This window comes from Lepisosteus platostomus, chromosome 8 (genome assembly GCF_059453375.1).
Source record: "Lepisosteus platostomus isolate fLepPlt1 chromosome 8, fLepPlt1.hap1, whole genome shotgun sequence".
NCBI classification, from domain to species: Eukaryota; Metazoa; Chordata; class Actinopteri; order Semionotiformes; family Lepisosteidae; genus Lepisosteus; species Lepisosteus platostomus.
In genome coordinates this window covers 46,952,264-46,980,091 of record NC_142618.1, presented here as the reverse complement: position 1 = coordinate 46,980,091, position 27,828 = coordinate 46,952,264, and the positions used below count along the sequence as shown (strand labels likewise).

Here is a 27,828-nt window from a genome sequence, read left to right as displayed (position 1 = left end):
GCCAATCGGGAAGGAAGAACAATCAAGGGTCAGCAGTGTGGACATAATAGAAAAAACACACACAGAACACACACTGGGACGTAACATTGCTCAAACGGAAAAATGCACTTGTTCTTAAAAAGCAATTACTGATTTACTTGGGGCGTGAGGAATTTAAATCCTGTCACTAATAGTTTCCTGATACAAGGGCCTAGCATAGCCGGTACTGATCAAACAGCAACTCACAACCCATTCAAACAAATCAATACAAACGCTGGTCCTACAATACAAACGCTGAGGCACAATACTGGAGTTCATGTAAAAGAAAATATTCTTTTTTTCCCAACATTAACATTAATGAGAAAGTCAATGACATTTCGAAATGAAAGTTGAGGTGGCCCAAACTCTCCACACCCACTGCTGTTGCAATCACTGGATTACTTGGTTGTACTCACATTAACATCTGCTTTCAAAGATAAGTGACCTAAATGTACATTGTAACCTAACAATACTACATTTCCTATGTTGCATTATTCAAGAGTTGATATACTTGTCAACTCTTTTCAAAATGCATGAAATGGAAACAAAGGAGACACTCATTGCACGAGAGTTCGATCTGCTTAAGGCCCCAATGTAAATCATACTGTAGGTAGACAAGACATCCCAACACAGTTTTACTAAATATCTGAACTTTGCTATTTCTTGCATATTCTAATACATTTACTATGTCATTAAATGTAAGAAATATTGTTGGTTAAAGGACTACAGCAAAAGAAAGCTTCTTTCTAGGGAAACACGGGGATAAAAATGTTGCCTATGAAAACAAAACGCTTGCGTCAAAGTTTTTTTTTTTCCCCTGTTTTCAAATGGTTTCTTCACATCCTCCACCCCCGACACTGATCACTCCTGTCAAGCATGAGAGAGTCTCTACTGTATATACAAGCTGGCACTCGCTTGTTTGTCAATGATATGGTATCACTTTTACATTCACAGAACAAGAATGCAGGACACTTTATAAGCAGCCCACTCTAGAGTCACATTAATTTAAAGCTTTTTCCCCCCATAATAAGTAACACCACCCGTCAGTTACAGTACGTACTATCAATGCCACAAATGCATGCAGGAAATCCATTCTTTCACTGATGGATCTTTTATTGAAAACAGGGAGCTTTCATTTGGCACTGTTTAATATTAGACCAATAAGTGAGCTTTTACCATCTATGTGGGAAAAAAACCCAGTATATCCGTGTGTAGAGCTGTACAACTCTAATGTAAGCACAAAACTCAGAATGGGAAATCACCAGATTGATATCACATCAGATCTTCAAGTGTTTTAGAGTGCTGGAGCACTAACAGTAATGGAAATAAAAGGCAGCGAGCTGGTCATTGACAAAGTAGCAGTGATTACTACTGAAGGAAGAAAGTCTTCCGGCATGTGAATGTGAGTGAGCAAAATATCTAACAGAATAAATCCTTCAAATGTAATTAACAGCTTATTCTTTAAACCCATATTTAGTTCTCAATTACTGGAACAGGAATTGCTGTGGATGGCGAAACCAAGAGCAATTCAGTTTATCCAATTTACAGGCTAATCAGCTGCTATTGTGAAATTAATAAGCAGTTTCCACACATCCTCCCACCTGTTGCCCCAAAAGAGCATTGTGTGCCAAATCATACATCTGCCCAAAGACCAAAACAAGCAGTCATGGTTTCAGTTTGGCTGCATCGTGTTCAGGAAATGGAGTCTAAGGTCAGAGACTGTGCACCTGACCCCCAACCGTGCAGGTTCAGGGCTATCCTCATCCTCATGAGGCAATAGTTACACACAGAGGTCTTCAGCACACGTACAATTTATAGCATCAATGTTGATATTGTTCATCCAAATGCATTCTCTGGCTTTCCCTTAACTTCCTGCCTTCTGTGGCATGATGGGATTGTTCGTTTTCCTTCTACATCAGTGCCAATTCGTCCAATTCCTCCCTCTGCTATCCAATGATTACTGTAGTATAAATTCCTACATACTTTTTGTAACCCTCTTACTGTACAAATGATATTATTTCAAGATCGCTTGCGTCATTTTTGAAAATACCTTATTGAACCCTGCTGTATGTCTGCTGTGCTTCAGTGCAATAGGGCTCGTTAATTGCAGACAATTAAAACTATGGAACTGCACTCAAAAAGCTATAATTCAAGTACATGCTTTTAGGTGTCCTTGTCAATGATACCTTTATGTCATGACTGGGTTGCTTTTGAATATTAAAGAGTTTACAGGAGATAATGGTTCCATAATTCCATAATGGTTGAAACATCTTTTTTTACATTTCTTCCGTAGCCTCTGTTGGATTCCCTTAAGAAATGGTACAAGGGACAAAATGCGTCAAAAAATCTTCAAGATATGACCAGTTTAAAATGTAAATTGTTCTGGCTAATCACTAAACTTTTACAAACATTTCTCTTTACTGTCATAAAAATACACTCTATAGCTGGGATCTTGATACACAGTAAAGCACTATAACTAGTATGTGTAACAATCAAAGTGACAAAACAAGGTACACTTTTTAAATGTATGATTAATCTGCATTCACATTTAGATGTGTGAGCATCTTGAATATGAAAAAATCTATTCCAAATTCATTAGTGGAAGATAAACGTTAGCCAAGATAGTGACAAAAAAATCTTAGCTTGAAATAGGAGCTGAACTCCATTGTAGCGCTGAATGTGAAAATATACAGGGAACAAAATCTCATTCCATGGGTGGTGCCAGGAAACCTCACTTTCATCGCTTTTTGGACAATGGCTCTGACATTTAATATGACCTTGTTATATAGTCACGGTGCAGCTAAATTAAGATTGTACTTAATTATTCATAACATGCTTGTTTACCTAAATGAAGCATGCCAACGGAACATTACAAAAACCGTTAAAAACCTCATTATTCTGTTAGTGGGATGTACTGTATTTGGCCATTGAGATTTCTTATTTAAATGGGGTCTCTTCACTCCAAATACCCTGTTTTGTTCTGTGCTCTCCTCCTCTACCACAAGGCTCTGTGTATTCCCTCTCCATTCTCCCGGTTTCACAGCCCATTTCCTACTAATCATAGTACAATTACAGAATACAGTGCACAGCCAGCAGCCATGTCACTCTGCAACTCACACCTGGCAACCCACTGAAGATAAGCAGGTGTGAGCCTGGTCAGTACTTGGATGGGAGACCTCCTGGGAAAAACTAAGGTTGTGGCTGGAAGAGGTGTTAGTGGGGCCAGTAGGGGGCGCTCACCCTGTGGTCTGTGTGGGTCCTAAAGCCCCAGCATAGTGACGGGGACACTATACTGTAAAAAGGCGCCCACCTTCAGACGAGATGTAAAACCAAGGTCCTGATTCTCTGATTCTCATTAAAAATCCAAGGGTGTTTCTCGAAAAGACCAAAATTCCAGACCAAATTTCCCCATCGGCTTTTACCAATCATGGCCTCCTAATAATCCCCATCTATCCATCTATTGGCTTCATCAGTCTGTTCTCCTCCACACTGATTGCTGGTGTGTGTTTAGTGTACTAGCACACTATGGCTGCCACATCATCCAGGCGGTGGTATACATGGTGGTGGAGGAGAGTCCCCATTACCTGTACAGCACTTTGAGTGGAGTGTCCAGAAAAGCACTATATAAGTGGAAGGAATTATTAAATTATTATTATAATTAGTGCACGTAATAAGCCATTGTAAAACAAAGAATGATATGTATAGTAATAAGTTACTCTCAAAAATACTAATAATGTATAGTAAAACTATAATGAACTTGCAGTGAAAGTGATGCTCGTGTTTTTTGCAAGATTTTTGCTGCAGCACTGATTTCTACGCCATCAGGCTGCTGCAGTATATACCTTTCATACAGCTTCTTTCGATTGCTTTAGCATTTGATCTGCCACTTTTGCATGCTTGACAGCACCAGTAGTAGACTCTATCGTTGTTGCACCACACTGAATTTTTACCAAAAAATTGTAAGAGCTGCTCTTTGCTCTATTGGTGACAGTTTCTTAAAAATATAATCTTCAAGCTACACAAGCATATGATAGAGAAATCAGTTTTCAGTTTCAAGTCTTATCTGTGAGTTTCTGACTTGCATTCAATTGTTTTGTTTCCCTTCTCACCACCCTTAAATGCCATGGCAGACATACTCTTTGTGCGCCTACATAGCTAATTAAGAAGCATATACAGTATATACTGTAACATTAAGATGACAACCTGAAACAGCAGACTAAGAAAATAAGAAAGGTAACAAATGAGAAGGGGCTAAACGTCCCCAGTCTCCTCTGTAAAAGACTTCAGCCAGTCAGTGTAAGACATTATAGCCATAGATGTATAGATACCATCTCATTGGTCCCATCTGGACTGTTCCAGAGTAGAAATCTGTCCTATAATGTACAGTAGTGACCAAATTTGTACAGAGTATTCTAAGTGATTCCTTAGTACATTACGCAATCTGAATGTAACATCCCTTGATTTAAATTCTACACTTAATTATACATCCTCGCATTTTGTTTGCCTTCTTATCTGCTTCTTCACATATTGTAAGAAAAACTGTAAAAGATGTGTCAATATACTGTGAATACCTCAGCTTTTCTCATTTTCATTTTTTGTCTGTTGTTGCTAGGCAGTCCAGAGGCTTGCCTGACAGTCAGCATCCATGGTTTTGGCTGCTATCTCTGAATCTGTTAAAATGAGGTATTCCTGCAAAACTCATGAATGTATGCACATATAAGCACATGTGTATAGATACATACTCTGATCTCGGTATTTATTGTGGTTGTGCCTGCTCTTGTAACTGTTTTGGTCTTAAATTACTTGAGAATAACAATCAAATAATAAAAATAAATGGAAAAACAATCTAGACTGTTTTTTTCTGCTCTGTACCTGTTTAAATTCCCCTCCCGTATTCAATGTTACAATGTAAAACTCTGTTAATCCTCATAATAAGGAGACTCGGGCATTTAGAAAAGTTGTGCTAAGACTTTAGATTGAACTAAAATGGTGTTGTGCCACGTTTTACTACAGATTTACGGTAGTATGGTATAAGTCATGAATCATATTTAATTACTTTATCCCTCACAAACATACACAGTTTTCTTTCAGCTGAAAATGTTATCAGACAGATTATTACAGTATGTGACAGGCAAAGATATCCAGGGACCATGGAAAGCAGTACAGTACAGCAGCCAGCCGAGAGCAGCTTGCTCTAATGACTGCCCTTTCACAATGCTCATAGGAACCTCAGAGTATTAGACAGAAGACCCTGTCAAAGGCACTTCAACACTGGGTTCTTTGCCTTCGAAAAGAACAGAATGTGCGACAGACACGCCGCTTAAAAAAGTGGCATTCATCCCAGTGCAGACACAGACATTTCTGCTTCAGAAAAGACATCATGAGTGTCACCAGTGCTGGCTGTTTTATTCTGAAGGCATAGTGATCCATTTTTTTCCCTCAATTACAATGCCCACTTTCTTGCTTTTTTAAAATTATTTTTGCAGAGAAAAAAACACTACTGATCATTCTGAGGACAAGAACAATGCGGACCTAAATCCGAAATAACACACTAAGGCACACCCAGAGTACAGTACTTCAAAGGGCAGAATGTACAAAACGTCATGTCCCGAGAAAGTCCTCCAAAAGACTGAATCATCTCCTGCCTGCGTGGTATTCAAAGTTCCATTTGAAATGTGGATACATTGTATTTACATATACTGTATAAGAAATGTAGATTAAAGCATGATGCAGGCTCACAATGCGTCTCCTGGCTGGCTTGGTTGTAGCCAACAAACAGCAACAGGTACTGCAGTACCTGGCATCTTGCTGGAGAAGAGATTGCCAGGTTTTCAAAAATGCCAAACATACAGTATATTTATATAAGTTTACAGTATATACTAGCTTATAAATGCACATACCTTACACTAAGTTGTGTATATATTTGAAAGTTTTAAATGTGTTCACTGACAAAAAATTATACAGTTAAGTATAATACACCACACCACATTTATTTCTCATTATTTCCCACATAATTCATAGTTTAGAAAGAACTTAATGACAGTAAAAACTTTTTGGGTGAATAATATAACTCCACAGTCTACAGTTTATTCCAAAAATGAAATGTTTTTCTCTTTTGTTAGAAGAGATTTCTACTCAATTCTCCCTATTCCATCACTTTCACCTCATATATACAGTTTCAACTGTAACAAATGTCATGTAACACCTCATTTATTCAGAGTGCCTAAATGGCAAAAAGGCTGTACTAAGCCCTTCACTGAAATTGGAATTAAATAATGAAATATTGTGATTGAGGATAACTGAGAGGTGATTCACATCTTGCTGTTATTCAGATGTTTTCTTATAGAACAGGGGAGACACAAATATACAGACAGAGGCGCACATACACAGAGAGGCAATTTTCCCAGAAGCCAATTACCCTCACAGTATAACTTTGGACGGTGGGAAGGAACCAGAGCACCTTGAGGAAATCCACATAAGCTTGGGGAGAACATGCAAACTCCACACAAATAGCATTCTAGGTCTGAAATTGAACCCAGGCCCCCAGCGCTGCGAGGCAGCAATACTAACCACTGTGAAACTTACAAGGATTTATCATGATAAATACATAATAAAGATCAATCTTAAAGTTTATTGGTACATACATACACAATATCTAGAAGCTAAAGACATGATTTTTTTCTACACACAATATCATGACATAATTATATGACCAATTAACAGAATTAATTAATTGCAAGTTGAAAGAAGTGGTTATTTAAGCCTAAATCTGTGTATTAATTGATTACTTGATTTAAAACATGAGTACATCTCAAGAACTCCTTGCAACTAACATCTTTTCATAAAACCCCTTTTCAAATTCCAGGTGTATCTATAAACCCTCTGTATCTTTCTTATAACCTGTTCTTCATGCTGCTCTCAGCCAGCACTGGACAGAATTCAGAATGTCATAAATCTCAAAACCTACAGTTCTACACTATACTGCTCCTGCTTAAAACCTACTGACTCTTCTACTATAATGCACACATTACCAGAAAATAAGGCATCAAATGGCATTGGGGCTCCCTCCTCTGTTCATAAAATGATTAAATGAACTTCCATTCAAGGTATGGGGCTTGGCATGTCAAGATCACTTAAAAACTAATATGCAAAACAACAAAACATGGGTTTAATTTCTCTGACCTTACTCAATAAAAAAACTAGTAAAATGAGCCTCTTGGAAGCTTTCTGTTTTCTATCCTCTACCAATTCTAAACTACACAGGAATTACAGAATTACATACCCCCACGTGAAACAAAACTGTAAAGTACTCTCAGACTGAGATGCAACTTTATCCTTTCGCTGCCTGGTCAACACTAGGCTCTCTAGGCTGGTTGCAAAAGCTCTTGCAGGCTTATCTTTCACATCTGTGGCAGCGACAGGAAGAAAGCAAGTGCTACACATGAAAAGAACGGATTTGGTGACACAATAGAAAGTAAAAGAAAAATAATATAAAAAAACAGTTCCATTGTAATCAGATTAAACAGAAAATATTGCTGAAGCCTGCCTTCAGACTTGCATTTACTAAAGATTTACAAGGAATAGAGTGCTGTTCAGGGTAAAGTACAATACCATGCAAGATCAATTGCTTCGGTCAGCACCTAATACATAGCATCCACTAACAGCACAGCACTTCATAAACCCCTGGAAAATAACATGAGACAAAGGTGGTTCCTTCTCAGTGGAAATGTCTCCACCCTGCCAGGTAAGGGAGACACATAAGTACTCTTACAGTAGATCCATTTAAAGAAAGGTTATTGGAAAAACGTAAACAGCTAAAAATAACATTTTAAAAATATTATTTAATTACTGGAGAGAATATGAATTTAGAAATTGCGGGTTTTAACTAACCTGCTAGATTGAAACAATTTATCTTATCAAGATGGCCAATATTTACAATCTCCACTACCATTTATATAGCGGGGGATTTTTCAGGACTAATCTGAATGAAATACCCTTTAATAATGAATGAAAGAAACAACAGCTATGGCACACCTGGGATTTGAACCCACAACCTCCAAGTCACACATCTTACTATTATACTTTTCATTTGCTGTGATGTCTGCAGATTTCCAGGAAGCACTCTTAATGATATGGTCCAATTCTTACCTCTTTTGTCATTTTCATAGAATGTGCACTTTTAATTCAATTAACAGAAAATATATACAATACAGTGAAGGCTCATTTCAATTTGCTGTGTGACTTTAACTGAAAACTTTATTCATGAGTAACAAATTAGTGCACTTCCCCCTTCCTTTAATCTTGTCTTCCTTTCTTGAGCAACACCCCACAGCGAGGGTAACTACTGAAATACAATGTGACAAAACGGAAGCACTTTTTGAGGAAAGGATAAAACAGCACTTTGAAAACTCCTATTTCCCCAAATTCCCAGTGCACACAAGGAGAACAGGGTCATTGTTAAATCAGCATGGCTCAGTCTCTTGAATTGTGGCATCATCTGCTTGCAGTTTCTGTCAACTCCTTATCTTTCAGTTTCCGTTACAACCACATTCCACAGTTTCTTTCTGACAGAACACCTCAACAGCTGAGTAACTCGAAGCCAGCACATTTTTAATGAATATGTATGCTTACCTGCCTTCCTGTTACGTGAACACCTTATTATATTTCACCTGAAATGAAGCTTCCATTTACTTTTCCTTCCAATTACAGTGCAGTGATTGATTGAAACATGTAACATACAGCACGCCGTGGCAGTGACACCCATCCTTACAATTTAGCAAGCCAGGCACTCAGCATTTGCTACCAGAACATCTTTTCAGATGCCGATCATATATAAAGAATTTTGCTTAAGTCAGGACTTCACTCAAATTTAAACAATTTCAAAATTTTCTAGCTCAAGCATATGCAAAAGCAAAAGCACAAAAAAGACTTCTAACGTTAAAAGAGAAAAGGCCCTTCCTCTTTCCTTTCCTCTTGGTTAATGTGGTTTTCTACTAATAAACCAAATTAGGGAACATGCTTGTAACCAATGATAATTCTAGTAAACTGTCAAAATGATCTGTTTAATGTACACAGCATTTGGAAAGTATTATATTACAAAAAAAACCTTAGGATGTGTAATGTTTTTAATGGCTAGTAAAATCTATGCAGACATATCCGAAGTGCATAAATAACCTACACAAATGAAGAATTTCCTAAACATTTCACATGAGGCGTAAAAACATAAAATAATCTACTTTCTTGTACGGTCCATAGGAGTTTAATCCCCAAGTTAAAATCATGAAGTGCAATGTACCAATATGTCCATTAATACCATCTAAAAAGCAAAATGGACCATTAAAACAAATAAAATGCGCGAGAAACAAAAATATGCACTATATGCACTTATAAAAATTCAAGCCAAAGTGAAAACTCAAGCCAATATTGGTAGATTATAAAATTAAAGCACCAAAGAAATATCTCAATTTCTTAAGGTGAATTGAGATTAATTTTGGCACCCGCTCGATTTGAGTCCTACACTACAAGCTGAACGGGAGCATCATATTTTTATATTCAACTAAATGAAAGAAACCAGATGTAAATGCAGAGCACATGTAAATATTACCAATCAGTTTGGATTTTAGAGATCTGGATACAAACAGTAAGTGAGGTATCTTTCTAAATATTTTAAGGTCAAACAGACATTATGTCGATATCCTTCAGAGAAAACTTTCTTGGATGCTACATGCGCTCCACCGAAACAATCACTGTCGGAGCGAGTCACTTCTTACTGACTCTGCCAGTTTCGGTGACAACAGCTTTAAAAGCACCACTTGGAAGGGTGATGCAGCAGCCACTGATAATGCTGTCAGTCAGTTCACAAGCACACACACGGACAAGGGTCACTGTTTTGTACCAACTCAAAGATGCCTTGAATAGCTCAGAACAAACCCAACTTCATACCTGGCCAAGAGCTGTCAGTTTGCAAATCCAAGTCATAATCATCTAAAGCACACAGTCTAAATTCAAACTACCCATGTCTGCAAGGCAGGATTTATTCTGTTCTTTGAACAATGATCTTGGCAGATTGAGCAATACTCTATGGCTTAATACAGCCCTTCTACATAGAACATTACACATTTTCTTGGAAGTGAAGAACTGCTGTTAGTACATTAGTGTAATTTTCAGAGGGGGGACAAAATTCCCTGACCCAAAAGTAGCGACCAATGAATCATGACGTGACTGAATAAAACATGGCTTTCAGAAACAACTTCTGAATTTGTGATGTAACAGTACTTCTGATAGACTAAGAAAACAATTGTAGGGGTTCCTAGTCTCAAAAGCCTTTAAGGTGCCGATTTTGGAATCACTGCATATCTTGGGGAACTTAAAAATTCCAACTTTCAAATAAAAATGAACGTTTCTTAAATTGTTAAATAAGTGTTCAATTAAGTCAGGGGGAAAAAAAAGATTTACTGGATGAGAGAATTCAAATCAAAACCAGCGAGTGCAGCATTTGGCGGTAAAAAGAAGTATGGGACCAAAACGGCTAAAAAGCTATTGAATCGCCTTTTCCCACCTGGACCCCAAAGACCTTCTAATGAACTGGACAGAAAACATGGATGTAACATATTTTACCAAGTCATGGCAGACTCCAGATTTGAGAGTTGCTTCCTGAAGATTTCTGTGATAAAAATATTACTACGGATTATAATGAAAACCAAATGGTGTAATAAGAAGGAATGGCAAATAAAACAGGCGCATGCAATTTCTACATAAACATCAGGACCATCCAGCATTACAGATATATACCCTACTGTACATCTGTGGAATGACAATGTTAGACAAGGTGCTTCCACCACCATCACAAGACTTTGTCACGTACTTCATGTCTCCACTGGAGAGTGCATTTTACCAAGTATGAGAGTTTGTCCCTTCAATGCTCGATTCATGACACCACATTGGCGTGAGCAGAGCATGAAATGGACTCCAATAACTGAGTCCGGGTCAGTGTTTACATTTCAACAGCTTTGTTACAAATGAATAGAAAATCTTAAGCATGGAATGTAGTAAACCTGTTTTATCAACAGAAAAGTGCACAATTAGCTTTACCACCCCTTTAAAAAAATTCAGACAATTCCAGCCCCTGAATCGGCAAATCCATCTGAATGCTCTTGAGCAGTCATGGCTTAATGGGCATTTATATTTCATGAGCATGATTGATCCATCCAAGTAAAGAAAGTTTTAAAATATTCAGGCCGGTGCCCATAAAAATGAGCCTTATGAACACATTCCGCTGGGTCCAGAGGATGACAAGCTTCTCTTTTTAGCAATACAAGGACGTAATAAGAATAAACAAGCCAACATCAGCCATGTTCGTCTCCAACCTCTTTCTCAATTTTATCAATAGTTTTTTTCCACCAGTACGAATACTGTTCTACTGTAACTGCAGTACTATACAGTACCTCCTAAATCTGCACAGAAGCAAATAATATAGCCCTACAATCCATAACTACAATATTCTTTTACTACAGTATTTGCAGCTCGTCACCACTATTATAAAAAGGTTGTTTAAATCATATAGTTGAGAGCAGAAGAGATACACATTATTTGTGTGATGACTGCCAGGCACTAAAGGCTAAATAAAAGAGAAACCACTCTTATGCGGCTACATGAACTATACTTTAGTCTCACCATACTCCAAGCATATAAGTTAAAATGTTAACTGCAGAATGGCAAACTACTGTATATGCAGCATACTGGCCGTAACAGTTCAACCAATTTTCAAACTTGTCATGGATGTCTAAAATTGAAATGACATGAAATAGTATAGGACATCATGGTCCCTATAAATATTCACAGAACAACAAGAAGGACAAAGCACACTCCAGTATTTTAAAAATAAGAAAATAAAACAATTTTAGTAGTAAATAACATTCTGGGTATGTCAGCTCTGTCTCAGTCACTGTACTCTTTGAACAAAATCTTTCATAACTGCTTTACATATAGTCAAATTAAAGAAATCAATAAGAATAAAGTAAAATACATTAAGTTTATTTTCACAAGACGAGAAAAACTAGTTGACATTTTTCAAAGTTTTAATATGCACAATTGTTCCTTTGAGAGATATATGAATATCATGGACATCTTGAAAATCAAATTCTCATGAGACAGACAATTATATGATTCAGTGTGTGCCATCATTCTGTGCACTCTTCATTTCATCTTCAGCAATTATTTTCTATTTAATTAAAAAACAAGTTGATTTAAAATAAACGAAATAGAAACTCTATAAAGGGTTTATTTTAAATTGATCAACATAGATCAGTTAATCAGCTAGTTCTAAAAACACAACCTCACATGCTGTTTTTGACAGTGTATAAACTTATAATAAACTCATTTTTTAACTCAATACCTGGAACGGAGACTATTTGCCAGCTGTATGCACTTTAAGTACTTTCCATAAGAAGGCTATATGAAGAACTTGTACTATGTATTATAATACAGCCATATAAAAGAAGAAATGATAACATTAAATGCATTAATAATTACAGTATGAGCCTCAAATTTCTGTCCATCCTGCATTTATATCCTTAATTGTGAGTATGGGCATATGTGTTCAATACCATCAATGCCCAATATTTAGACAACTGTAATGAATCTACCTTTTTGAGAAGAGAAGAATTAAAGTTAATTTAGCTAATTTAGTTAATTAAAGTAGCTCTAGCAACAATTGACTTTGATGACATTCCACTTGAAGACATTCTGCTGTTTCTGCATGGATTGTGCTGCTGGCTTTAACTTCTGCAGAATTATAGGAACACCCTCGGCTGTTCAGGGGGTAACTGGGGATATTTTAAGGGGTTTAACAACTCCTTATTTTTGACCCAGTTAGTGTATGTCACTGATCACTGACAACCTCCAAAATTCATTAGCTTATGTGGTTTTAAACCAAGTTGTAGAACATACCCACAAGCCCAAAATAGCACACTCCAGCCTGGCAGGCCTATAGCAAGTGTAAAAATTCAGAAGATAAAAATGACACTTCCCCCACCCAGAAAGCCAGACAGAACAACTCGTACAGTATTTGCATCTCATCTTGTTGCTACCATGCATATCTACAAAACACAAGAAAACTTTCCAATTCCAATGTCTAACAATTAAAAGTCAATAAGTTGGACAGTGTCAAACAGACTAGAACAGCCCTCACAGATCTTCAGCTTGGCTGGTAATGGAGGAGCACTCCAAGCTTGCTAAGTGACTTCTTAATTACACAAAACATATTCCATGTTCTGTGTTGTATGATGAGAGTAGAATGATCTGGGACGAACCTTAGGTTGTGATTCTAAGGCTGGCTGTAAGAAGTACTTTCAATAAGTATAGTGCAGAAAGGAAAGAGTCTTGTGCCTATATACACATGAACCATATACATCAAAAACCTTATGTGAATTTATGCCTTCAATGGTCCTGGTGGTAGAAAAAGTAAAACATTAAAAGGATAATTTCTACTGGTGCCTTTCCAACAGGACAAAATGAAGCTAATAAGTGATTAATTTTATCCTCTAATTCAGCCATAGAGGATTCAAGCAATATTCTCTTTCTCCAATGCTTTGCGGATATTGAGGGCTTTTAGGAGTATGGAATATGCAAGGCAGCAAGGCTGTTGTGGTCACTGCCCTTATTTACTTCAGGAAATGGCTGCATGAGATCCTAGGATCAATTAACTACCCAATGGGCTAGATGGGCGAATGGCCTCCCGTTGTTTGCAGGCTCTCTTAGGATTCCTCCTAACAATGCTGAAGGAAAGGTTTGAAAGTCTCCAGATTGACTTTTTTGCTGATGTTTAAGTTGTCTGTGTCAGCTTTTAGAAAGCCCGTATGGCAACAAATAATAAACTCATTCAGCAAGTGGGTTTGGGTGTCAGAGGCATTGGAAATGACCACAGTGAGTCACCTCAACTGAAATTTAGTTTATTTTATAAAGAAAACAGGTGCTGGACATGACACTGTCCTTAATATGCCAACAACGTACCCAAAAGGCACTGGAAACTTCTACTGCAGCATTTTGCACTTAATGGAAAAGCAAAGTAACTAAAGTTAATTAGGGCTTTTGTCAAAAGTTAAAAACTTCAAAGGTTCAACGATTTGCTGTCTGCAAAAGATTCAACAGTAGCTCTAAGCCTTTGAAGGTTTATTAGGTATTCACGCAGTGGTGTGCATGGCAGTTATACCCCATGTATATTTAATTTACTTGTATAACCAACTACACTTGTAGTTTTAACTCATCCTATGCTTTTAATATTGAAAGCTCTGCTGTCGTCACATAACAGTTAAACCCTTAAGCTAAACCATGTTCTCCCACCTGTCTATTTTAGAATTAATCGCATCCAGTAGGTCACGATCTTACCAATGGTTAAGGTTCTCAAAATCTACACCCCCCCAACACACACACACACACATGGCTGTAACACAATCTAATAAGTTTATTTTAGGGAGTACAAAATTGCTACTGTGTATGGCTTTATATTTAACTTGTATTAAAAAATATGTAAATCTTCTTTCCCTCATTTATATAGATTACTAGCAACAATTTCAATGAAATAGATGAATAAAAATGCATACCAATACACTACGCAAACCTCTAATAAAGACACAAGGCTCAAACTGATCCCATTTGCTACAAAGCTTTTGGTTTCCATACTTTTACTGAATGGTGCCTTGTAGAGTTTATATGTAATATGGTATGCAATTTATGTTTTATATTTCATGATAGCATGCAAAATTTTGAATCAAAGCTTTATAAGAACGTATGTAGTTCAGTCACAAGAAAAATAACAAAATAACAAAATGGCACATTTCAGTTCAGCAATAATGTATTATATAAAATATTTTAAGCTTTCCTTATATTCCTATTGTGTTCTTTTTGCAATTTCATTATTCTGAACTACAAAAACTACAGTGCTGACTATGGAAGCTTTTGTATTCATTAATCTAATTTTTAGCATTTTAATTGATAGAATCAGGCAACAAAAACAGGATCAAAGTACCTTCATTGCCTAATCTTTCTGAATTAAAAATATGCTTTCTTTCTCCTTTACCTGACAATACACATTATGTGCTCCTGAACATGATCAACAGCCTAGATATAACACTGCAGTAAACAATCTTTATACGGATCATTGTTCTTTCTATGAGGGCAATTACCTACATATAATATTTGGCACCAGTCCTCTACAATTCCTTCAGAAAGTGTTTTTTAAAGGTTTCAGAATGCATTACTCCTTTCAAAAAATTATACTACGTCTGCCTAATATAATTAGACCTTCTGCCTTTCTGCATTAATCTATATAGAGCATATAACTAACATTTGGATCACAGCTAAAGTTAAACAAGAACTACAAAAAATAGAAAAAGAAACTTGAACAGTACTTCATTAATAGCACCAACATCAAATGAAATATTCCAAGAACGCTGCATGATAGTATAATAAAGTACATTGAGCACTTAAAACTAAAACAAAATCTCAACTGAGTGTAGCACTGTACAGTTAGGATCTATATAGTCACTAGAAGTGGAATTCTGCAGCAACAAACATCTCAACATCAACTGCTACCTTGCACAAAAAATCAGCATATAATTCTGCATATCTATACCATACGGACATACCATCGGGGGCTCCCCACAAAACCTCAATTGGTAAACCGGACTTGGCTTTATTGGCAGTGTGTTGCTCCAATATACTGATGAGATGAAGACGTTCTTATCCTTCTAAGTGGGGTTTATTTCTGCGTTTTTGTTTTTTGATTTGCACCATGCTTGACATTCAAAAGGTTGAATCACTCCACCACCTGTGGCCAATCAACTCTCTCACTAATGCGTGTGCAACAGAGTCATTCAAGTGTATCACAGTCAGTCACTAATCATCAATTAATCAAAATCACACCAACCATTTAATTAATATCTAAATTTATCCTAAAGACATATATGCACAGAGTGCTACGTTCTAAGAACTAAGATACATAAGCTAAAAACAGAAGAAAACACTTACTTTCCCCTCCAGGAGTGCTTTGTTGTGTAGAAACAGGCTAAGTCTTTATTGTCTTTGAGGATATTCATCTTCCAGCAAGGCCTAAAAACAAAAAAACAGCATATGAAAGATTTACTCAAAAGTTAAATTTGATTAAATCGGTATGGAACTACATTTTAAATTACACAAAGGCAGAAAATTATTTAAGAAATTAAAATAGTTATAGTGGGACAGTGAGTCAAAACTGGGCTCTTTTATGAATGTTACAGAACAAATTTGCATTTTAATACAAAATTCTGAACAAAAACCTCACTAGAGTGAACACTTTCCCACTTCTTCACCCTCAAATGCAAGTCTCAAATTTGCATTCAGCTTTTTTCCTCCTGTAACAAGTTTTGCAGACGTAAATCGAACATTAATAACACTAAACACCAATCCAGATGTGGATTCCAGATGAACCCAAATATGCCACTAATCATAGGCCTTTACAATTAAAAAAAATCCAAAAAAATATCCCACCTAATTAAACTAATCAATCATAGATTATTATTTACAAAGGATTCACTATAAAATGTAATACATAGATTACCAAAAGCAACATGCTTATCTGCCACTTCTGCCAAGTGTATGTCTGACAAAGCACAGAGATACTTTCTAAGAATGCTTTAAGGCAGTAGAAGCCAATCTCCCTATAGGGTAAGCTTTAAGGCAAAACATGGGTTCATTTTTCTTCTGCATAGAGCTAATCATCTGTCCTTTGCATGAAGAAATTGCAATCATGTAGACAAAATGAATAGACCTTAATCATTCCATAAAGCAGTTCCTGTACATTATAAAATAGGTTTCCACCTTTACATACTGTAGATTTCAGAACATTGTTTTCAGCTGCAATAAAAGGCCATTGTACTTTAAATCGCATTTTTAAACTGTGACTGTATTAAAAAAAACGTTGTCTAAGAAATCACAGTAATCATATTAAAGATATGAAAAGAAGATCTTAACACAAAAACAGGAGGAAGTAGCTGTAACCAGGATCTAAAAACTTGCCAGAATACCGTGATCTTTTCACACAGTTTCCTGTTGAAAAAAACAGCCCTAAGCAGCAACTGACTTTGACCTTTTGTAGCTCACATTCCCAAAATACAATCCATGCAACTTTCACAGTATCTATCCAAATTCAACTGTTGATTGAAAAACAAACTCCAGCTATAAGACAGAAGTAGTAGCAAATGAGAAAAGGCATTCGACAACAATAAAACTTTTCCAACATTATCATGGGGATAAAATCACCTTGGCATTAGGAACAATGACTGCATTTACATGGTAAAGTATTGGGAACATAAAGCAACCAGAATTTTGGAAAAGGGCATATATAAAAATATTTTGAACACTCTGCTTTCACATGGAATTCTCCTATTCCACTAACATTCTGTATTTGACTGACAAATGGAATATCACCGTCTTTCCCTTAAGGGTGAGTGCAAACTTAGTTCAGCTCTTCATAGGAGGTGGAAAAAATGCTTGGTGGCTTGTTATGAACAAAGACGTATCCCTGATTAACAACAGAAAGTAGACTGTGATTAGAAAAATGTATCAAAATTAATTTATCTTGAATTTGGTATTTGTGATGAAACTGTAAGAATCATTTATGCTCAAACCAGAAAGCAGTCTGTTGGCAGTACTGAAAGTAAAAATCTTACAAATATACTGTTTTTGCACACAAAACTTTACACAAGGCAGGTAAGGTGTCTTGCAGGCAATAACAGATAACCCTTATCTGTGTGCAACAGCCCAACACCACAAACATAAACAGAAAAAGATCTACACACGTACACACAACTGTATACAAATTGGGAACCTACATAATAACCACCTCCTGCTCTGAAAGGAATATTCAGTATCAAAATAAAATGATCACAGTAAATACAACAGTTCACCTCTGCATACATTATGACTCCTTGACAGAAAGATTAGTGGCTATCACAAGTTTTGTTATTAAAAGGCCTCATTAATAAGATGGTAAAAGAAATCTAAGAGAGGAAAACATGTAAGCAGTTTATGCAAGCGACAGGAACGTTCTTAATATATCTTATTTTGTACAACTTATAACATTCATGTTTTTTGTGTCCCATTTGAATTTTTTCACACATATTCAGTTTAACTCCCCAATGACCTGCAAATTGATACAGGTGACACAATGTAAGTAAAGACCAGAACTCATTGCAAAGGGTTATTTTATCATGCTACTGAACGATTAGTGTTCTGTCATGACCAACATTCGTTTCCATCTTAAAAAGGAAGATGCAATTCTTCTGCAAAATAACAAAAACGTCTAAAACATAAACACTTTAAAAGTAACATTAAAGGCACAACTATACCACAATTATCAGCCACAAATCACAAAAATAATTACAGCACCATATTTTCATTCATTTTCAATAGGATAAGGATAAATATATAAACAGCAAATTAAAATTACTTGGCCTCTTTGATCTACAATGTACAGGACAATCAATACTCATTTTTAAATGAAAAGGTATTATTTCAGCAACATATTACATGATACTATGTGACACTCTAATGCTGATGAACATACCTAGACCTACAAGCATCGTTATAGCAATGAGGTATAATTGAGGTAATGAGCAATTTAGTGTGCAGCACTGCAGACTGACATCCAGAAAGCAGGAAACTAATGCATGTCACAAGAGCTTCTGACTGTTGTATGCTAATTAGTGGTTTATGACAGGACCGCTTAGTCAGGAAACACGTGCTACGTACTGCGCTGCTTTTCACAATGATACTTCATGAGAGAAGTAACAAAAGTAAAAGACCAGAAACAAAAGGTTTGCTCCAAAGCAAGCAGAATTTAAAAAAAAATCTATACATTGGACAAGTCCTTTTGATAAACAGACCAGAGCTTTAACAGCAGATGAAAGGAGCAGTGAGTGTACAGTTTGTACTCTACAGTTATGTAGTCTATCACATGCTATATCTATTATCTATTTTTCTGGGCTATCTTCTCTTACTGCTCATTTTACCTGTTAATAATTAACCATTTCACCACAATGAATATAATACATCTTTCTATGAAGAGTATGCTGAGACACACAATACAAAAGCACATTACTGATGAATAGAGTGAGGTTACTTATCTAAATCCATCTGTTAACCACTTCTTCCTAATTATCCCTGGAAAGCTGCTATTTTTCTTTTCATCCTCTCAAGTCTGGACCTAGAAACTGCTAATTAATCCGGCCTTATGCTGCATAGCAGCCTGAGGGGGATGCAGACTGTGCCCCAGCTCATGCAAAATCCACACTGTCCAGCTTATGGCTCATTCTTTCAGTAGGAGGCCTGCCGTACAGTAGCCTCTTGTTGCTAACACCACAAGATCACAGGTGCCTAGCAAGCCAACAGGGTCAATGTTTGACAGTAGACCAAGGACCCAGCCCAAACCTAGCAGTGCTCACTCAATTGTGTGCAGCTGTCCGTGGAATGCTAGTCACAGTTAGTACTGACACACAGGTGGGATACAGGGTTCAGTCTGTATTCCAAAAGGCCCCGTTTTTTGTTCGCAACATGGAGTAAGCAACCAACACTGGTGGAGTTCAAGCTCCTCTTGAGTCAAAGGGAAAATCACACGAAACACTCTTCAGAGTTCACATGAGCTCCGTACACTGCACATGGAAGAGACGCTCCCATTGGAGTTCGGAAGACCAGACATCATGCAAATGAAGGAGTAAGGATGGATTTCATATGCAAATTAGCCATGTGCCCAGATTTTGTGCTGTTTTGCAGAAAAATGCACCAGGAACAGCAGTTCACCCAGAGAACATAAACATGAGAAAAGCCCACTGAAATCCATCTGGTTATTATTACTAAAAGTGCATTGTTTGATGGCTTTGATAAAACTGTGGCTTGGAATTCCCTTGTGCTTTCTTCTTTCATATCTTGTTTAACTGATCTCACCCATATCATTTTTTACCTCACTGATGATGCAGACTTTCATTTAACCGGGAACAAGTCTGACTAATGTACCTCACATTTCAATAATTAAATAGAAAACATGCAACTTAACCTGAAGGTATAAAATGAAACGGCACATTCCATCTATATACAGATCTCCATGGCAGAACTCCAGCTGATCCCTCCCAGACACGCACACCTGAGGCTGTCATGGGAGAAGCCAATTTACATTTTCATGTGAACGGTGGGTTTATATGTGAAAACAGATTTGGATATTCAGGTACTGTACATCTTTCTCATGTGAGTCATTACGTGGATTTTTGTTTTCCCCACACACCTATTCTTCCCTTTGGACCAGGATTATGATACAGGAGATACTGCCCTTCAGATGAAATATTAAACCCAGGTCCTGATTCCTTTGCTATTGAAGATCCCATGGCACTGAACTCAATGGTAAGGTCTTAACTCTGCTGTCCTGGCTAAATTCCACTGTGGGCTTGATCTGTCTTACCTATGTTCCCTGTGAATTCAACTAGTGAAGCAATTTCTCACTCATCTACCTGATCTACTGCACAGAGGGGCTGCTGGGACATCATCCTAGTGGCTGCTTTACTTCAGTAGCGGATGAAGTGTATAGAATTCCATATCTATAAATAACTGGGGGGATAAAAAGCAATACATAGTATTTATTGAAATAAAAAGCTCTAAGTAAGCAACAAAAGAAAAAAGACGCAACCTGCTTTTGCATATTCAACAAGCCAACATCTGTTTAAAATACATTATGTCATATGTTATGTGGTTTAAATGTGTGCGGCTTTGTATTTGTATTTCTTGAAACAATATTAAAATGTGGAAGAGCATCCCTGGTGGTTGAAACTACAAAAGTCTTAATTTACAGTTCAGGCATCACTAGTTTTCATCCGAGTTGTCGTTAACCAAGTAGAACCAACCAGTATTCCCCAAAGGCCAACACGCACGGTTCAATAGGTTCAGTCAACCAGGGCTGCCACTACTTGACATGTAACTCAGAACCTTGTGGTTTGCTAGGCAGCCACCTTGTAAGCTGGCAGTGCTCTCTACGAGACCTACAAATGTCTGAATGACCAAATTATGCGCAAAACGCCACAGTCACTCCTGTGCCAATACGAGGGCTGTAGATGTGAGCTGATCGCTTTTAATTGGCAATGACAAAAATCAGAGGCATCAAAAGAAAAACTGCCCATTTTTCAACTTTTAAGAAAGAGGCTGTTGTTCTTCTCAGCAAGTCTTCATGAACTTTAAAAAGTGGCAGGATTAGGGCACCCTGGACACCCTCAGTTCTGTTTGGCATCTTGTTTTAGTTATTTACAAATTAGCTGAGAAGATTTACTAACATGTTGACCCTCTACACTTTGATGTGAAAAAAATCTACTTCCTGTAGAAAGCTTTTCATGAAGCTTAGTTCCTGATATGTAGGGAATTCAACATTGTTCTTCAATGCTTTAAAAGTAGTTCTACAAGTTCAACGAACATTTTATAAATGTGCAGTCAAACTTCCTTTGGCACTTAAGCTGCTATCCACTCGGAAAAAAAACTACCGATTAGTTACCTGTATTGTGTGCCAGTGGTTTCTAGCCTTGGTCCTGGGGGAACTGTGCCTCTCCTGTTTTTTGAGCCCCATTCTTCACCACAGGCTGATAAATTTCACTTTTATAGATCTCAGACTACAGCTTCTCAGGCTGTGATGACAGTGTTATTTTCAGCACTGATGCATCGACCCATAACTCTTTCTGCGACTTCGGATGTGAGATGGGGTTTCACCTGGCAGTTTAAGCTGTACAATCATTCAGCACAAATACAAAATTATCTATTAGTCTTTAATTCTTATGAAAGGTATACATTTCATTTAACGTCACTTTCCTGCTTAAATAGTAATTGCCAACTGCCATTTCCTTTGGGTGACATCTGCAGATATAGCTTTGCAAAATTCTTTTTTAAAAGTTTTAACATTTTGCAACTGCATTTTATAGCTGAAGCCTGTTTGGTGGAACAGGGATGGTCTCATTGTACCCAAGAGTATCCAACACAGAAAACCCTAAGGCAAAATGCTGCTTGCTCAGTGGTCCAGAAGACTGCTGTAATTCACTGGCTGGAACTATTAATGAAATGGTAGGTGTGCTGCGACAAAAGTACAGGGCAGGAAAAAGCCAGGCGTTTACAGCAAGTGTATTCTTTTATTTTCCGGCACCGATCTGATAATTGATCTGATTACCCCATATTTACAGTTACCCTATATACAGATTTGTACAATCAGTGGGTTTCAGAAACATACTTTAGACCTTAAGAAGCCCAGAATTCTGTGCCTATAAACCACCACAAAGTAAACCACAAAATATCTTAACAGGCCAATGACAGAAAAATGTCCTAAGCAAATGTATCCAACGCAGGACAAAATCTCTCCAAAATACAGATGCCAGTATAGATACACACTATAGGAAATCAGAAGTCCTTACCATAATTTAGACTGGTTCTCTTGTAACTCCAGAGTCCGGTACTCTTTACAGTGTTCAGATTACCTGAGCAGTATTTGATTCTAAAAGGAAAAAGGAACTCTCCTATGTCTCAGCTTCGATAACCTTCCTTCTTTGCTTCCTGTCCTCTTTCTCTTCCTTCCTTCTTGCCTATATTCCTGCTGCTGTGATTACGCTCATGTACATTTCTATGGATGCTTTCTTAATGACCTCATTAGGAATTGTCCAGTTACAGCTGAATGTTTATTCTTTAATACGACAGTCTTAATTATTTACTCTGAACCTAATTAACTCAAGTAAACGACTGCGAACCTCCTCTGATCATCTGTGACTCTCTCCAAGTTTACTTTCCTTATGGCCCAAGGGCAGCAACATACGCACAGCAACACAATATCCATTTTTCAAACCTTCTGAGTAAAGCAATTAAGTTGGGAAGTGCCAATATTGCTAACTCCAGCTGAAAACTCATCTGCACTGCTATCACAACTTTAACCCTTACATCTATCTGATGTTCAATGGCCTTAATAATGACAACGTCTGGTACATAATTCCCTTTTAAGTCTACAGATATACCACACATTATGAAATAAAATATATTTGTCTTAAGTTTCTGCATAGTTGGGTGTTGAGAAAACTGCTTGAATTTTACCTTTGTCGCTTAATAATCTACAAGATGCATTTTTCCTGTTTATAACATTTTTTTAATTGCAGCTGAAAATAAAGCCTCGAACTCTGCTTTTTCTCACTTTTGTTTAAAAAAATATGCATGTAACACAAAATCACTTTCATAAAATGTTGAACAGATAGAAAATAGGGTTGAGTTAAAATTACAGAACTTCCTACAGTGATGACCGTATTCAACAGCAAAGAAGAGCTGACAAGGAAGCTGACAAATCCACCAAACAGCTGTCTATGACACTTCTTAAATCAGTATTTTTCTTCCATTTTAACTATGAAACTGCTTTCCCCCCCCACAAAGTCTCCAAATTCTGAAAACCAGGGTACTCATATTTCAAGGCCACTCGAAGTACAGTATCAAATTCATCATTCTAGCATGTCTGGTGTTTCCTGTACAGGTGTTCACTTCTTCACAACAAACAAAAAAAAAACAGGCATTCCAAAAACATCTCTCACTCTCCATATATCTGCAATGACAGCATAACTTTCACAAGTGAAGAACTTCTAAAATAAATATTATTGCCATAGTTGTTGATATTGTTAATAAAACAAGTCTCTTGGTATCACCCAAATACTGCACAAAGAAACGGGACCTCCTTTTACATATAGGGTTATGGGAAACATTCTGTTCAGTCCGCACTTTACAACTTCTGCTGAGTTACAATTTAAATCTGAGTATTTTGCAACAGGTATAAAGTGTTTTCTCCTTCACCTTTTATGGCAAGCCTCAATTAACTACCATCTAACGCAGCAATTTAATGAAGTTCAATTCTGCACTTGACCAGTGCTGGCAGACAGAAGTATGGGAAGTGCCGTACAACCATTAAAGCACTGAAGATCAATATATTGTCAGGCCGACATCACTTTGAAAAAGAAAGTTCCTTCCAAAAGGTCCCACTTGAAAAGATAAAACAGAATAAGCTTATCTCTGTTGTGGCCAGATATAGTATAGCATCTTCCTAGAACATAGGCACTGGGCAATACAGCACTTGGAATTGCCAACTGTCACTTCAATTAAGTAACATGCTTAGTCTGACAATTTGATGATGTGCAGCATGTCCACATCTTGAAAACTGGTCGGTCTCTTTTTTCTTGGAAACTCAAATGATCAAATTCATGCTTCTTCTGTACACAACGCTATCAGACTCAAATACTGGTCACTCTCCCTATATTTTCTAAATACAGTACATACTGTATTACTGTACATGCCTGAACCAGAGGTACAAAATTGAAATGCTTTTGTACCTGAAACACCTTAGCATTTTCTTGCATAATGCTCTCTTGTGCATCGAAACCAAATACCTTACATTTTTCTGCTTTGTGTACAAATGAAAGCAGGAGATTCATACAATTTTATTCATTTTGTATTACAAAACACAACGGACATACGCTACACACTTGGAACACTAAAGAGAATTAAAACCGTTTCAGAAAAAGTAAAAACATCTAAATTTCTTAGCATAAAGCAATAACGTATTTTTTTGTGTGAATATTCAGTCCTGCCAAATTTTCTTGAGGCCCGTGACACATTCTCGCTTCTAAAAAGTTTAAAGAAGCTGCATTATTATCGCAAGTACGCCCAGCAATATCGGTGTTGTTGTTACAATCAAGCAGCGCTCTCTAGTCAATAAGCAAAACACAAACGCAGGACGAGGAAACAAAATAAAATAGAAACACATTGTCATTTAAAGTTCATTCTGAATGACGCAAATGGATCACAGGTTTTGTTTAACGGAGGAAGTTAGTGGGTGCTATATTTGACATATTAACGTCCAAGACTTTCAAGTGCTAAAGGATGTTCACTTGTGTATAGGTTTCAAATAAGCTTCGTCACTACATAGAAAAAAACGCAAATTATTACGCATCACACCACAACTACTATTCATTTGGCAAATGACCCCAATAACAGCTATACTATGTTTTTTAAGCGATACATATGAAATGATCCCAAACCATTTCCTAACACTTTCTTGCTTTCCTGATCAGTTAACGAAAAAGTGCTGCCGCCTTCAAAACACTCAAATCAGCTGACAAGAAGGTACAGAACAGCATTAAATGTATGCTAATAAATGTATCTTGCTCTAGTGGTACAGTCGATACCCGAAGACTATAAAGAACTAAAACAGTTTTCAAACTAGCGAGTGACATGACATGGCTTTCGTTCATACTCGACGAAAGTAAAAACTGCTTCGCTGGTAAATTGTTAAAACATTTGGTCACACGGGTGTTTCGAAAACTGATCTGCGGAATAAGCTCAGAAAAAAAACATCCGATTTGCCAACGCAGACTCCTAAAGCAAAGCAGGCCTTTATTATTAAAGGTGCTGTAGAGTCTAAGCAGGGCTAAGTCCGGACTGTCACCAGTTCAACACAATCTGCTGCAGTGCTAAACTAGACATCAAAAAGGTAAAGCAAGTTGAAATCGAACGCATTGGTCGTCTAATGTCATCCATCAGACTATGCTTCTTTACCTGGAATGCTGATATCAGTTGCAAATGATTTCTGTGCTTTTGCCCCCCTCCAACGTGAATGGCTATTATTTTTTATCCTGTTCTTGGCATCGGCTCTGCGCTCTCACTCAGGAGGCTGCCATCTTCCCTCTGCCACAAGCAGGCTAATGCGCATGCGTCCCGCCCAGCTTGTCATGGGACTGTCAGCTGATTGTGAGGACAGGAAGTCGGAGAAGTCAGCAAGTCTAAAGGCCTCGTTCATTACATATGGATAGTTGTGGATATTATTCCTTAATCCGTAGGTTGTTGATGTACTGTAAATTGGTTCAGTTCCTTTGGTCATGATGCTTAAACCCAATGTACATGATTATGTAAAACTAAATGCGTGTCAAATATTTCCAACCTGACGCTTTGTTATACTGAAACGCATTATGACTATCAACTTTCTTTTAACGATTTTATCAACCCCTCCCAAAAATAGTGGTGATAGTTCCCTGAGATAGTAGTTAGTATATTTGCTTCTCACTTTCAGCCTTGTAAAAAATGTTTCCAGGAGGTCTTATTGGTGGTTGACTTACAATGAATTGTCCATCTTTACAAATTATAAGACATGCCTGTCACTTTCCAATCTGTTCACAGCTTTGTTTTGTTTTTTTGTGAAAAAGGTGCTTCTTCATATATAAATATTATATCTTCTCTTCATTGTGTCCTATGAATTTCACTAATCTGTTCCTCCTTTTTTCAAATTTAGATCTGATTTTTCCTTTTTAAGAAAAAAAAACATAACTAGAAGGGTTTTCTTTTGGATAGTCCCTAGTTTTTGGAACTACGCTCATGGGCTATTCCCATCCTGGAATCACCTAATACAACCCTCATGCCACATTGTAGAGAGGTTGGCTACATGTACAGTACTTCAAAACCTGTTGCTATTACTGTATATCACTCTTGCACTCTGGAAGCTCTACAGAACAACCAGCCTCAGACCGAGGACTGATGCAACTCTCATTAATAACAATGCAGGTTTACAGGATCACGGAAAACCACTGGAATCTCTGTTGAAAAATAATCCACAGATTACCTACAGTAGATCAGACTTTCCCAACCCTGGTCTTAGAGAAACGCTGTGTCTTTTGGTGTTTGCTTCTGCTGAGTTCAAAATCTAATTGATTTCTGCTTTGGGGTTACATTTGTTAATTTCACTTAACCTTAAGTCTGATGGGATTTGTAGGGTTCAGACTTAATTGTTGCTACCAGTTGGTAGCAACCCTGTATCAATTCCGTAGCCTCAATACTGCTGTCATTCAAGTATGTACTTGTTGCACATACTATATCATTATTGCTTTGTATCTGAGTACCTGACTGTATGTACTTGCTATTGTTATATTGCTTATTACTATATATAAATATAGTTTTGGTGTGGCACTTACATTGCAAGTATTGCTTTATATTTGACCTATTATTTCTCTTGTACTAACACTTAATGTAAAATCCCTGGATTAGTAAAAGCAAATAAAATCATGTTAATAAATATGTGGTGATACCGCATTTTCAGATTGCCTTCCCAGGCCTTTGACTGTCTGAACAGCACAGCTTAAACGAGCATCAAACCTGCTATGCAAAAAAGCCAATCCCCTCAGTCAAATCAGAGGATTTGAACTCTCTTCAGAAGTCATAGGCACAACATACAACCTGCAGTAGATTTTTTCTTAGTATTCATGTTAGATACTCTACATTTCATGGGACAGGGAAAATACATTGATTCAATTACACCCAGTGATATATTGGTAGGATGTCATGGAGGATATGATAGTGCTATGATGATTTTAGTGTTCTCTCTTGAAAGTGTCAAAATTATTCCCGCTGGAAAATAATGAAGTAAGGTTACATGACTTTGACATATAAAGAAAAATAAGAAGGCTCAATGATAGTGTATATAAGCTAACTGAATGTTTTTTGAAGAGCCTAGTGAACTGTACTGTACAAACTATTAACATTTTGTTAGTCTTTTAATATTTGACTGTCAAATATTTGTATATACAGATTTGTATTGTCAAGTATTTTCAGTAACATTCAAGAGAACTTAATGAGAACTGAGTGGTTGATCCTTAAAATCAGTATTGGCTTAAATATAGGAAACAGTGTAACATCAAGAAGTGCATCAACTCTGCATTTTACTGAGAGCTTTTCTTAAAAGACATG

At 37.0% G+C, this 27,828-nt stretch overlaps 1 protein-coding gene across 4 annotated transcripts in view; it reads right to left on the bottom strand.

The window, feature by feature from the left end:
- Positions 1–25,796, bottom strand: part of dnajc13 (dnaJ homolog subfamily C member 13) — an 83,112-nt gene extending 57,316 nt beyond the window's left edge. For all 4 annotated transcript variants that reach the window (XM_088643728.1, XM_088643725.1, XM_088643726.1 and 1 more), the window contains exons 1-2: positions 25,651–25,796; positions 16,045–16,125 (exon numbers count right to left, since the gene is read on the bottom strand). In XM_088643728.1, the coding sequence (XP_088499854.1) occupies positions 16,045–16,112 (68 nt within the window). In that variant the 5' untranslated portion in view covers positions 16,113–16,125; positions 25,651–25,796. The remainder of the gene's footprint in view (positions 1–16,044; positions 16,126–25,650) is intronic.
- Between the last annotated feature and the right edge of the window lie 2,032 nt (positions 25,797–27,828).